We start from the raw sequence: 14,318 nt of genomic DNA, 5'->3' as shown, positions 1-14,318 counted from the left end.
CGTTAAAAAATTTCTGATTTTTGTTCTGTAGGTATACTACAACATCCAGATGGCACAGTTTTGAAACAGTTACAACCACCTCCAAGGGGCCCAAGAGAGCTGGAATTCTATAATATGGTAAGTGAGGTAAGATTTGTTTTGTTGTCTTCAAAGTGTTTTTCAGAGTTTTCTGGTGGTGACTCACAGTTAGACACATATTTGACAGCATAGTCACTGTATGTATGTAACGGAAACAAAAGCTTCATGGAAAGCAGTGCTTATCTTTACTGTATGTGATGCAGTCTAGTATTTTCTATTCTATTTCAATTCTTAGATTCTTCTTTTGTGTTTATGGTAGATACTTCTTCTCAGGTTAAGGAAATTATAATGCCCTCTGCGTGAGGCAACGTTTTGTCAAGATACAAATGATATACTCTGTTGGTTTCATAAAGGGACTATTTACAAAGGTAGGGTTAGAGCTTATGGCAACCTGCAAGAGATGTTATAATGTTATACCATCCCTGGGCCTGAAGTGGAGAGAGTGATTCCCAGAACCTAGGGAAGGTAACTTTATGAGAAGACATGACCTGTTAAGGAGGGAGCTAGAAAAGTAAGTCACTGACCTCAACTCTTCTCATACCCTCCAGTCTCTTGTTTGTGTCTTCTAAGGGCAAGAGGGCAAGGGACCTCACTGATGCAGTTGATTCAAGTCAGCCTCTTGGGTGGAGAAGGGTGGAGTGGGAAAGGGACGATACATAGCCTCTTTTCTGTTTTGATTTTTTTCTTTTTTGAGATAAAGTCTGGCTTGTTGCCCAGGCTGAAGTACAGTGGCATGATCTTGATTCATTGCAACCTCTGCCTCCCAGCCTCAAGCTATTCTCCCAGCTCAGCCTGTGCCTCCTAACTAATCGGAACTGCAGGCGTGTGCCACAAAGCCCGGCTAATTTTTGTATTTTTTTGTAGAGATGGGGTCTCACTTTGTTGTCCAGGCTGGTCTAAAACACTTAAGCTCAAGTGATCCTCTCACCTCAGCATCTCCCCACCCCACCCCACCCAACCTCCCCACAGTAGCTGGAACTACAGGCACAGGCCAGCAAGCCTGGCTAATTTTAAAATAGTTTTTTTTTTTTGTAGAGATGGGGTTTTACCATGTTGTCCAGGCTGGTCTTGAACTCCTGGGCTCAGGCAGTCCCCCTGCCTCTGCCTCCCAAAGTTCTGTGTTATTGGTCTATTCTGAGGTTCAACTTCTTCCTAGTTTAGTCTTGGCAGGGTGTATATGTCCAGGAATGTATCTACTTCTTCTAGATTTTGTAGTTTATTTGCGTAGAGTTGTTTATAGTATTCTCTGATGGTAGTTTGTATTTCTGTGGGATCGGTGGTGATATCCCCTTTATCATTTTTTATTGCGTCTATTTGATTCTTCTCTCTTTGCTTCTTTATTAGTCTTGCTGGCGATCTATCAGTTTTGTTGATCTTTTCAAAAAACCAGCTGCTGGATTCATTATTTGAAGGGTTTTTTCTGTCTCTCTTTCAGCTCTGCTCTGATCTTAGTTATTTTTTGCCTTCTGCTAGCTTTCGAATGTGTTTGCTCTTGCTTCTCTAATTCTTTTAATTGTGATGTTAGGGTGTCAATTTTAGATCTTTCCTGCTTTCTCTTGTGGGCATTTAGTGCTATAAATTTCCCTCTACACACTACTTTAAATGTGTCCCCGAGATTCTGGTATGTGTGTCTTTGTTCTCATTGTTTTCAAAGAACATCTTTATTTCTGCCTTCATTTCGTTATGTACCCAGTTGTCATTCAGGAGCAAGTTGTTCACTTTCCATGTAGTTGTGTGGTTTTGAGTGAGTTTCTTAATCCTGAATTCTAGTTTGATTGCACTGTGGTCTGAGAGATAGTTTGTTGTGATTTCTGTTCTTTTACATTTCCTGAGGAGTGCTTTACTTCCAATTATGTGGTCAATTTTAGAATAAGTGCGATGTGGTGCTGAGAAGAATGTATATTCTGTTGATTTGAGGTGGAGAGTTCTGTAGATGTCTATTAGGTCTGCTTGGTGCAGGGCTGAGTTCAAGTCCTGGGATATCCTTCTTAACCTTCTGTCTCGTTGATCTGTCTAATGTTGACAATGGGGTGTTAAAGTCTCCCATTATTATTGTGTGGGAGTGTAAGTCTTTTTAGGTCTCTCAGGACTTGCTTTATGAATCTGGGTGCTTCTATATTGGGTGCATATATATTTAGGATAGTTAGCTCTACTTGTTGAATTGTGTATAATGGACTTCTTTGTCTCTTTTGATCTTTGTTGGTTTAAAGTCTGTTTTATCAGAGACTAGGATTGCAACCTTTGCCTTTTTTTGCTTTCCATTTACTTGGTAGATCTTCCTCCATCCCTTTATTTTGAGCCTATGTGCGTCTTTCCACGTGAGATGGGTCTCCTGAATATAGCACACCAATGGGTTTTGATTTTTTTGTCCAATTTTCCAGTCTATGTTTTTTAATTGTGGCATTTAGCCCATTTACATTTAAGTTTAATATTTTTAAGTGTGAATTTGATCCTGTCATTATGATGTTGGCTGGTTATTTTGCCCGTTAATTGATGCAGTTTTTTCATAACATCAGTGGTCTGTACAATTTGGCGTGTTTTTGCAGTGGTGGTACTGGTTGTTTCTTTACAGGTTTAGTGCTTACTTCAGGAGCTTTTGTAAGGCAGGTCTGGTGGTGACAAAGTCTCTCAGCATTTACTTGTCTGAAGGATTTTATTTCTCCTTCACTTACGAAGCTTAGTTTGGCCGGATATGAAATTCTGGGTTGAAAATTCTTTTCTTTAAGAATGTTGAATATTGGCCCCCACTCTTTTCTGGCTTTAGGGTTTCTGCCAAGAGATCCGCTGTTAGTCTGATGGGCTTCCCTTTGTGGGTAATACAACCTTTCTCTCTGGCTGCCCTTAACACTTTTTCCTTCATTTCAACCTTGGTGAATCTGACTATTACGTGTCTTGGAGTTGCTCTTCTCGAGAAGTATCTTTGTGGTTCTTGTATTTCCTGAATTTGAATGTTGGCCTGCTTCGCTAGGTTGGGGAAGTTCTCCTGGATATCTTGAAGAGTGTTTTCTAACTTGGTTCCTTTCTCCCCATTGCTTCCAGGTACACCAGTCAAACATAGATTTGGTCTTTTCACATAGTCCCATATTTCTTGGAGGCTTTGTTCATTTCTTTTTACTCTTTTTTCTCTAACCTTGTCTTCTTGCTTTATTTCATTAATTTGATCTTCAATCACTGATACCCTTTCTTCCACTTGATAGAATTGGCTATTGAAGCTTGTGTATGCATCACAAAGTTCTTTTGCCATGGTTTTGAGCTCTATCAGGTCATTTAAGGACGTCTCTATACTGTTTATTCTAGTTAGCCAACTCGTCAAATTCATTCTCCGTCCAGCTTTGTTCCATTACTGGCAAGGAGATGTGATCCTTTGGAGGAGAAGAGACGCTCTGATTTTTGAATTTTCAGTTTTTCTGCTCTGGTTTCTCCCTATCTTTGTGGTTTTATCTACCTTTTGTCTTTGATGTTGTTGACCTACAGATGGGATTTTGGTGTAGATGAAGTTTTTGTTGATGTTGATGCTATTCCTTTCTGTTTGTTAGTTTTCCTTCTAACAGGTCCCTCAGCTCTAGGTCTGTTGGAGTTTGCTGGAGGTCCACTCAAGACCCTGTTTGCCTGGGTATCACCAGTGGAGGCTGCAGAACAGCAAATGCTGCACAACAGCAAATATTGCTGCCTGATCCTTCCTCTGGAAGCTTTGTCCCAGAGGAGCAGCCGCCTATATGAGCTGTCTGTTGGCCCCTACTGGGAGGTGTCTCCCAGTTAGGGTATACAGGGGTCAGGGACACACTTGAGGAGGCAGTCTGTCTATTCTCAGAGCTCAAACGCCATGCTGGGAGAACCACTGCTCTCTTCAGAGCTGTCAGACAGGGATGTTTAAGTCTGCAAAAGTTGTCTGCTGCCTTTTGTTCAGCTATGCTCTGCCCACAGAGTTGGAGTCTAGAGGCGTTAGGCCTTGTTGAGCTGTGGTGGGCTCCACCCCGTTCAAGCTTCCCAGCTTCTTTGTTTACCTACTCAAGCCTCAGCAATGGTGGTCTCCCCTCCCCCAGCCAGGCTGCCGCCTCACAGTTCGATCTCAGACTGCTGTGCTAGCAGTGAGCAAGGCTCCATTGGCATGGGACCCACTGAGCCATGCACGGGAGAGAATCTCCTTACTTGCCAGTTGTTAAGACCTTGGGGAAAGTGCAGTATTTGGGCAGCAGTGTCCCGTTTTTCCAGGTAGTCTGTCACGGCTTCCCTTGGCTAGGAAAGGGAAATCCCCCGACCCCTTGTGCTTCCCTGGTGAGGCAAGCATGGATCACGCTGGGAGCTGCTACTGGAGCTGTTCCTATTCGGCCATCTTGGAATGTCCCCCTCTTTCTTTTTCTTTCTTTCCTCTTTTTTGTGCTTTCTTTCTTTCATTTTTTCCTGGGAAGGGATATATTTTTAACCAGTGATTCAGTTTCTTAAAGTTCTTCAGATTTTTATTTTATTTGTTAGTGTGATAGTACAATATATTTAGGTTACTTTTTTTCTTTTGAGAGATGGTCTTGCTATTGCCCAGGCTGCAGTGCAGTGGCATGATCTCTGCTCATTGCAACCTCCACCTCCCGGGTTCAAGTGATTCTCCTGCCTCAGCTTCCTGAGTAGCTGGGATTACAGGCGCATGCCACCATGCCTGGCTAATTTTTGTATTTTTGGTAGAGATGGGGTTTTGCCATGTTAGCCAGGCTGGTCTGGAACTCCTGACCTCAGGTTATCCACCTACCTCAGCCTCCCAAAGTGCTGGCATTACAGGCATTAGCCACTGAGCCTGGCCTAGATTGCTTTTTAAATACAAATTGCCCTCTTGACAAAGCTTTTCCTAGTATTAAAAAAAAGTTATGCTCTATCAGTTGAGATTCCCTTTTCATTCCTAATATTGTTTATTTGCTACTTCTCTGTTTTTCTCTGTAAGGTTAGCTGCCAGCATTCTTGGAGTTCAGTGGTTGGGGGAGGCAGAAGGAAGCCAAGATTTCAGGATTTAGAATTTTATTTAGTCTCCATGTTTCAGTATAGTAACTCTGTCCTCAGCTCTGCCTCATCCCTGAGTTCTGAGATCCTTTGGTTCAGGTCTTGAGTGAACCTCTGTGAAGCCCAAACATCACTGCTTGTGTTAACACTTTTGTTTCATAGGTATGCAAAACTAAGAAGAATTCCCTTTTTTTTCCTTGAGAGCTCAGCTATGCATTTTAGAAAATATTTGTTATATTTTATACTACATTTCAAGATAGAAAGGTTTTTAGGTTATCTTAGGCTGAGGCAGGCAGATCAGGAGGTCAGGAGATCGAGACCATCCTGGCTAACATGGTGAAACCTCGTCTCTACTAAAAAACAAAAAATTAGCCAGTCGTGGTGGCGGATGCCTGTAGTCCCAGCTACCTGGGAGGCTGAGGCAGGAGAATGATGTAAACCCAGGAGGCAGAGCTTGCAGTAAGCTGAGATCATGCCACTGCACTCCAGCCTGGGCGACAGAGCGAGACTCCATCTCAAAAAGCAAAAAACAACAACAAAAAGAAAGGTTCTTACGTTATCTTGCCTGGCATGTTGCAGTAAACACCAGCCCCACTACTTTAAAAAAATATTCTAAATAAGAAGAGAAAATTTATCTGTCTTTCATTTCCGTTCCAGAATTAACCTATCAGTAGTTTCAAATGAATATTTATCATTTTTCCTGTGCCTTTGCAGAGATGATACCCATATATGTATCTTTCTTAATTCCATAGACCTGCTATATATATTTGTAACTAATATGCCTTTTATCTTTTTCATTTATAAATATAGCATGGAATTCTTTAGATAGTACACAGAGATCTACTTCATTCCTCCATCTTGTAATTAGCTCATCCTCAGCACTGCACCCATGGTCATTGTGCTAGGAATGGAGGGATGTTCAGGTACACTTGCTCTAAGTTACCTTGGCCTGGAAGTGACTAATATGAATCACTTCTACTGACAATTCAACAGAGGAGTCTGGGAAATACAGTGTACCACATGGATATTTGGTCTGCCAAGAGTCTGCCACACTTGAATTTATTCTGAAGAATTATGTTGCATACAACTACTTGACATAAATATGGTTTGGCATATATAATTAGATTCTAATACTAAGTTTTCGTAAGCATTTTACACCAGTAAACTTCATTGATTTTAAATAATTAGGTAGGGAATATTTAGAGAAAGTTCATTAGATAAAATGTGTTACATGTCATTTTTTAAACAAAAAATATTCTCTCTCTCTTTTCTTCTAGGAAAACTAGAATCTAGTTCTAGGATGTTAGAATTTTCTAGTATCTTTTAGAATTATTAATGGTTACAAATCAAGGAATTAAATGAGCAGCAATTAGACTTACACTGTGTTAAAGGATTTTTTAAAAAAAGATAAAAGCAAAAATCACCTTATAGATATAAAATAAATATGTGTTAAAGATTTGCTTTAACGTATTGTTTAATGAGGGAACCAGATAGATATTAAAACTTGTTCAAAAGAGAAGTTAAAGAAACACACATTTATCTGGAATAATGGAAGTTTGACGTGAATTTTCATATTGCCACTACATTTCCTCCTCTCAGCGTGCATGGAGGAAAGTCAGAAGAACATCCTCTGGCCAGAATATATTTACATGTCTATGGACAAGAGTTATTTTGCATTTGCTATCAGCATCTATAACTTACAAAGTTATAAAATAGTTCAAGGATAGTAAAAGGCTAGAATTAGATAACCAACAAGAATGTACTCTAAATAATACATAGTTACTCATTGGAGACACACAGTAATATTTTTTGCTTGTTTCAAATTTACTTGCAATTGAAGCCATACCAGATGAATTATAATTCAACATAATATATTTTATTTGAGAAATGTGCAGGGCAGTTACAAAGCATTGTAAGAACCTAGCAATGTTATATTTATCTGTTTCAGGTTTATGCTGCTGACTGTTTTGATGGTGTTCTTCTAGAGCTACGAAAATATTTGCCAAAATATTATGGTATCTGGTCACCTCCCACTGCACCAAACGGTAATCTTTTCATAAAAATTATCTTTCAGTTTTAATTTATGAGTGTACCTTCTTTAAAGGCCTTATATAAAATTAAACTTTAACATAGTATGTATTATAAAAACACAGAATATATATGTTTTGCTTTCTAATCTTTCTTTCACTAAATGAAACTTATTAATACTTTTGTTTTCATAATGATTTTTAAAGTGGCATGTACAAGTAAATGGCCAATCTCTTATAGTTGAATGGAAGCATATATACTTAATACTATCTTAATTTGCAGATGTTCTGTCCTAATTTATTGTGTAGTTTCTTTTCCCATTTTGAGTAATTTTTACAAAATCAAGAAAAATACTGTCTCTGCATGACTTCCTCCCTGTCTCTTATCCTATTCCTTCATCCCTCACCTCCAGGCTTTAAATTACAGTCTTTTGAAAAACACTGGTAAGTTTCATAGGGAATAAAATGACCTAAATAAGGACACAGAATTTCTCTTTTTTAAGATTAACTAATACCTGAAGCAGTATTTGCCCCCAGAAGGCATTTGCCAAAGCAGACACAATTTAATTAAACAAGCAGCTTGACTGACCATTGACAAAGATGAATTGAGGGGAAAGGGCTTCAAACTTCAGTGGGTTTAAAAATAACCTATGGTCTTGTTAAAATGCAAATATAAAAGTCCAACTCCCAGACATTTTGTTTATACAGGTCTATGTTGGAGTATAGTGATATACCTGTTAAATAAAAGCCGCGGGTGTTTCTGATGTGGATAATTCTTGATCCACACTTGGAGGACAGAAAGAGAAGGGGATTCCAGTGTGAGCCTGCCTAATCCTTTGGTCAATTCTTGTCTTCCTTTAACTTACTGACTTTGTGTGCCAGGATTCACTAATAGGGAACCCTGTTATCTGTGAGTATCCTCAGCTAGCTAATAGTAAATCCGTATCTCCCTTTGACTATTTATGATTCCTTTGTACTTTAATTGTATAAAAAAAAGAAAGTGAGCTGAACCTCTATTAACTATCTTTTTTCCTCCCTCCCTTAATTCCTTCCTTCTTTTTTGTGGGCTTACAGGTCTTTTTAGTCCTAAATATATCTATGTGTCTATGATTCAGGTCAACATTTTGCTTAAGTTACTTTACAAGTCATTATGATTGCCCTTTGGTCATCATTCCCTATATAATCTCTCACAAACTCATTTCATGCCTTCCTTTTTTTTCCCCCTTTGCTGTAAGTGGAAGTTTTCAGGAATGCTATAAATGAGATAAAGGAAAGGAGAAGGTACAGTATCTAGATTCCAATGAACTTTGCTACTGATTGCTGTTTAATTTAGAGTAAATCATTATTCCTCAGTAAAGTGACACTGAAAAATTAATGAAGGTTGCTGAGGATGGTGTTTGATTAAAAATCTAGATAATTAAACGCTTAGTTTAAAAGATTGTTTGGAAAGAGTAGAATAACAGCAAACATAGCATAATTACTATGAATAGAGTATACAGAAAGAATTTGGATAAGAGAAGAAATATTTTAATTAAAGATAACATTTTTAGTTTAGGATTAGTAGCATATAATTTAAATAATCAAGGGATTGCTAGTAATCAACCTTTTTGGTCTTCAGTACTGTATAATCTTGAAGTTCGGCTATGCTAATATAGAAGGAGCAGTAACTTTGAAGTAAAAATACTTGGCCTCTGTCTTGGTTATTTACAAATTTTGTGAACTTGGCTAACTCAGTAATCTTTTTAAGCTCCACCTTCTACAAATAGAAAGTAATACCACTGAGTTGTAAAGATGCATGTTATCTTATGTGAAAATATTTTATAAACTCTAATTCTCTCATTTGAAAATAAATGGAGATATTTATTTTCAAATATCTCCATTTTTGGAGATATTGTGCTACTAAGATGAGAGGATGAAGTGAGGAAGCTGAGTGAAGAGAGGAGAAAACATAAACTGAAGGGGAAAAAGGACAAGAAATAAAGTATATATGATAACACGGTGGTCCAGTAGTACCAACAGTTGCTTCAAGGGATTTTCTACTTCTTTCCTACTTTGTTAGCTCTGGAAGAAGTGGGGCAAAACTGTTGGACCATGCAGATTGTTTTCTTTTGATTTTACTGGCAACTTCATAGAATCATCTTTCTGTTTTTATCCTTTGGATTGCAAATGAAAGAAATAGAAGATGGCAACGTATGTACATGTTTAGCTCACAGGATCATGAAAACATATTTGCTTGAGTTTTAGTAGAATACTACAGTTTGCATTACTGTGTTTTACATAGTCTTAAATTAATGACATTGTTTCCTGTTGGTTTTTGTTCTTGTTGTTGGGGTATCTTTTCTTATGTGTTCAGGGTAGAATTTTATAAAGCTGATACTATTTTTAATAATCCAAAGTAGTAAAATGCTGAAAGCCAACTTGTTCAACAAACTATAATAATTTGAACAATAAGAATGTTTTGACCAATGAGGTTTTTTCTTTTAATTTTGTTATGATAGTTTTATTGAGATATAATTTACATACCATAAAACTGATCCTTTTAAAGTATACAACTCAGTGGTTTCTTGTGTATTCACAGAATTGTACAATCATCGCTATTATCTACTTTTAGCACGTGAGCAGTGGAATTTTATTTTATTTTATTTATTTATTATACTTAAGTTCTAGGGTAAACGTGCACAACATGCAGGTTTGTTACATATGTATACATCTGCCATGTTGGTGTGCTGCACCCATTAACTTGTCATTTACATTAGGTATATCTCCTAATGCTATCCCTCCCCACTCCCCTGACCCCACGACAGGCCCTGGTGTGTGATGTTTCCCCTTCCTGTGTCCAAGTGTTCTCATTGTTCAATTCCCACCTATGATTGAGAACATGTGGTGTTTGGTTTTTTGTCCTTGCGATAGTTTGCTGAGAATGATGGCTTCCAGCTTCATCCATGTCGCTACAAAGGACATGAAGTCATCCTTTTTTATGGCTGCATAGTATTCCATGGTGTATGTGTGCCACATTTTCTTAATCCAGTCTATCATTGATGGACATTTGGGTTGGTTCCAAGTCTTTGCTATTGTAAATAGTGCCACAATAAACATATGTGTGCATGTGTCTATAGCAGCATGATTTATAATCCTTTGGGTATATACCTAGTAATGGGATTGCTGGGTCAAATGGTATTTCTAGTTCTAGATCCTTGAGGAATCGCCACACTGTCTTCCACAATGGTTGAACTAGTTTACAGTCCCAGCAACAGTGTAAAAGTGTTCCTATTTCTCCATATCCTCTCCAGCACCTGTTGCTTCCTGACTTTTTAATGATCACCATTCTAACTGGTGTGAGATGGTATCTTATCGTGGTTTTGATTTGCATTTCTCTGATGGCCAATGATGATGAACATTTTTTCATGTGTCTGTTGGCTGCATAAATGTCTTCTTTTGAGAAGTGTCTGTTCAAATCCTTTGCCCACTTTTTGGTGGGGTTGTTTGTTTTTTCTTGTAAATTTGTTTGAGTTCTTTGTAGATTCTGGATATTAGCCCTTTCTCAGATGGGTAGATTGCAAAAATTTTCTCCCATTCTGTAGGTTGCCTGTTCACTCTGATGGTAGTTTCTTTTGCCATGCAGAAGCTCTTTAGTTTAATTAGATCCCATTTGTCAATTTTGGCTTTTGTTGCCATTGCTTTTGGTGTTTTAGACATGAAGTCCTTGCCCATGCCTATGTCCTGAATGGTATTGTCTAGGTTTTCTTCTAGGGTTTTTATGGTTTTAGGTCTAACATTTAAGTCTTTAATCCATCTTGAATTAATTTTTGTATAAGATGTAAGGAAGAGATCCAGTTTCAGCTTTCTACATATAGCTAGCCAGTTTTCCAAGCACCATTTATTAAATAGGGAATCCTTTCCCCATTTTTTGTTTTTGTCAGGTTTGTCAAAGATCAGATGGTTGTAGATGTGTGGTATTATTTCTGAGGCCTCTGTTCTGTTCCATTGGTCTATCTTTTCTATTTTGGTACCAGTACCATGCTATTTTGGTTACTGTAGCCTTGTAGTATAGTTTGAAGTCAGGTAGCTTGATGCCTCCAGCTTTGTTCTTTTGGCTTAGGATTGACTTGGCAGTGCAGGCTGTTTTTTGGTACCATATGGACTTTAAAGTAGTTTTTTCCAATTCTGTGAAGAAAGTCATTGGTAGCTTGATGGGGATGGCATACATTACCATGGGCAGTATGGCCATTTTCATGATATTGATTCTTCCTAGCCATGAGCATGGAATGTTCGTTCTTCCATTTGTTTGTGTCCTCTTTTATTTCATTGAGCAGTGATTTGTAATTCCCCTTAAAGAGGTCCTTTCACATCCCTTGTGAGTTGGATTCCTGGGTATTTTATTCTCTTTGAAGCAATGGTGAATGGGAGTTCACTCATGATTTCACTCTGTTTGTCTGTTATTGGTGTATAAGAACGCTTGTGATTTTTGCACATTGATTTTGTATCCTGAGACTTTGCTGAAGTTGCTTATCAGCTTAAGGAGCTTTTGGGCTGAGACGATGGGGTTTTCTAAATATACAATCATGTCATCTGCAAACAGGGACAATCTGACTTCCTCTTTTCCTAATTGAATACCCTTTATTTCTTTCTCCTGCCTAATTGCCCTGGCCAGAACTTCCAACACTATGTTGAGGAGTGGTAAGAGAGGGCATCCCTGTGTTGTTCCAGTTTTCAAAGGGAATGCTTCCAGTTTTTGCCCATTCAGTATCATATTGGCTGTGGGTTTGTCATAAATAGCTCTTGGTATTTTTGAGATACGTCGCGTCGAAAGGGCTTTGAATTTTGTCAAAGGCCTTTTCTACATCTGTTGAGATAATCATGTGGTTTTTGTCTTCGGTTCTGTTTATATGCTGGATTACATTTATTGATTTGTGTATGTTGAACCAGCCCTGCATCCCAGGGATGAAGCCGACTTGATCATGGTGGATAAGCTTTTCGATGTGCTGCTGGATTCGGTTTGCCAGTATTTTATTGAGGATTTTTGCATCGATGTTCATAAGGGATATTGGTCTAAAATGCTGTTTTTTTGTTGTGTCTCTGCTGGCCTTTGGTGTCAGGATGATGCTGGCCTCATAAAATGAGTTAGGGAGGATTCCCTCTTTTTCTATTGATTGGAATCGTTTCAGAAGGAATGGTACCAGCTCCTCTTCGTTCCTCTGGTAGAATTTGTCTGTGAATACATCTGGTCCTGGACTTTTCTTGGTTGGTAGGCTATTAATTATTGCCTCAATTTCAGAGCCTGCTATTGGTCTATTCAGGGATTCAACTTCTTCCTGGTTTAGTCTTGGGAGGGTGTATGTGTCCTGGAATTTATCCATTTCTTCTAGATTTTGTAGTTTATTTGCGTAGAGTTGTTTATAGTATTCTCTGATAATAGTTTGTATTTCTGTGGGATCGGTGGTGATATCCCCTTTATCATTTTTTATTGCATCTATTTGATTCTTCTCTCTTTTCTTCTTTATTAGTCTTGCTAGTGGTCTATCAATTTTGTTGATCTTTTCAAAACACCAGCTCTTGGATTCATTGATTTTTTTAAGGGCTTTTTGTATCTGTCTCCTTCAGTTCTGCTCTGATCTTAGTTATTTCTGGCCTTCTGCTAGCTTTTGAATGTGTTTTCTCTTGCTTCTCTAGTTCTTTTAATTGTGATGTTAGGGTGTCAATTTTAGATCTTTCCTGCTTTCTCTTGTGGGATTTAGTGCTATAAATTTCCCTCTACGCACTGCTTTAAATGTGTCCCCGAGATTCTGGTACACGTGTCTTTATTCTCATTGTTTTCAAAGAACATCTTTATTTCTGTCTTCATTTCGTTATGTACCCAGTTGTCATTCAGGAGCAAGTTGTTCACTTTCCATGTAGTTGAGCAGTTTTGAGTGAGTTTCTTAATCCTGAGTTCTAGTTTGATTGCACTGTGGTCTGAGAGACAGTTTGTTATAATTTCTGTTCTTTTACATTTGTTGAGGAGTGCTTTACTTTCAACTATGTGGTCAATTTTGAAATAAGTGCGATGTGATGCTGAAAAGAATGTATATTCTGTTGATTTGAGGTGGAGAGTTCTGTAGATGTCTATTAGGTCTGCTTGGTGCAGGGCTGAGTTCAAGTCCTGGGATATCCTTCTTAACCTTCTGTCTCGTTGATCTGTCTAATGTTGACAATGGGGTGTTAAAGTCTCCCATTATTATTGTGTGGGAGTATAAGTCTTTTTAGGTCTCTCAGGACTTGCTTTATGAATCTGGGTGCTCCTGTGTTGGGTGCATATATATTTAGGATAGTTAGCTCTACTTGTTGAATTGAGTGATCCCTTTACTATTGTGTAATGGCCTTTCTCTCTTTTGATCTTTTGTTGGTTTAAAGTCTGTTTTATCAGAGACTAGGATTGCAACCTCTACTTTTTTTTTGCTTTCCATTTGCTTGGTAGATCCTCCTCCATCCCTTTATTTTGAGCCTATGTGTGTCTCTGCACGTGAGATGGGTCTCCTGAATATAGCACACTGATGGGTCTTGACTCTTTATCCAGTTTGCCAGTCTGTGTCTTTTAATTGGAGCATTTAGCCCATTTACATTTAAGTTTAATATTATTATGTGTGAATTTGATCTTGTCATTATGATGTTAGTTGGTTATTTTGCTCGTTAGTTGATGCAGTTTCTTCCTGGCATCGATGGTCTTTACAATTTGGCATGTTTTAGAAGTGGCTTGTACCGGTTGTTCCTTTCCATGTGTAATGCTTCCTTCAGGAGCTCTTGTGGGGCATGCTTGGTGGTGACAAAATCTCTCAACATTTGCTTGTCTGTAAGGGGTTTTATTTCTCCTTCACTTATGAAGCTTAGTTTGGCTGTACATGAAATTCTGGGTTGAAAATTCTTTTCTTTAAGAATGTTGAATATTGGCCCCCACTGTTTTCTGACTTGTAGAGTTTCTGCTGAGAGATCTGCTGTTAGTCTGATGGGCTTAACTTTGTGGGTAACCCGACCTTTCTCTCTGGCTGCCCTTAACATTTTTTCCTTCATTTCAACTTTGGTGACTCTGACAATTATGCGTCTTGGAGTTGCTCTTCTCGAGGAGTATCTTTGTGGCATTCTCTCTATTTCCTGAATTTGAAATTGGCCTGCCTTGCTAGATTGGGGAAGTTCTCCTGGATAATATCCTACAGAGTGTTTTCCAACTTGGTTCCATTCTCCCTGTCACTTTCA

At 38.3% G+C, this 14,318-nt stretch overlaps 1 protein-coding gene across 2 annotated transcripts in view; it reads left to right on the top strand.

The window, feature by feature from the left end:
* The window catches only part of IPMK (inositol polyphosphate multikinase), a 77,278-nt gene that overhangs the window by 25,673 nt on the left and 37,287 nt on the right, over nucleotides 1-14,318 (top strand). The window contains exons 2-3 of one of the 2 annotated variants that reach the window (XM_003919541.3): nucleotides 32-117; nucleotides 7,013-7,109. In XM_003919541.3, coding sequence (XP_003919590.1) covers nucleotides 32-117; nucleotides 7,013-7,109 — 183 coding nt within the window. Of the gene's footprint in view, nucleotides 1-31; nucleotides 127-7,012; nucleotides 7,110-14,318 lie in introns of both variants that reach the window. The other variant, XM_021943439.2, reaches the window with a different exon arrangement.

The sequence above is a fragment of the Papio anubis genome, chromosome 11, assembly GCF_008728515.1.
Source record: "Papio anubis isolate 15944 chromosome 11, Panubis1.0, whole genome shotgun sequence".
NCBI lineage: Eukaryota > Metazoa > Chordata > Mammalia > Primates > Cercopithecidae > Papio > Papio anubis.
This window is presented reverse-complemented; position numbering and strand designations above follow the sequence as displayed.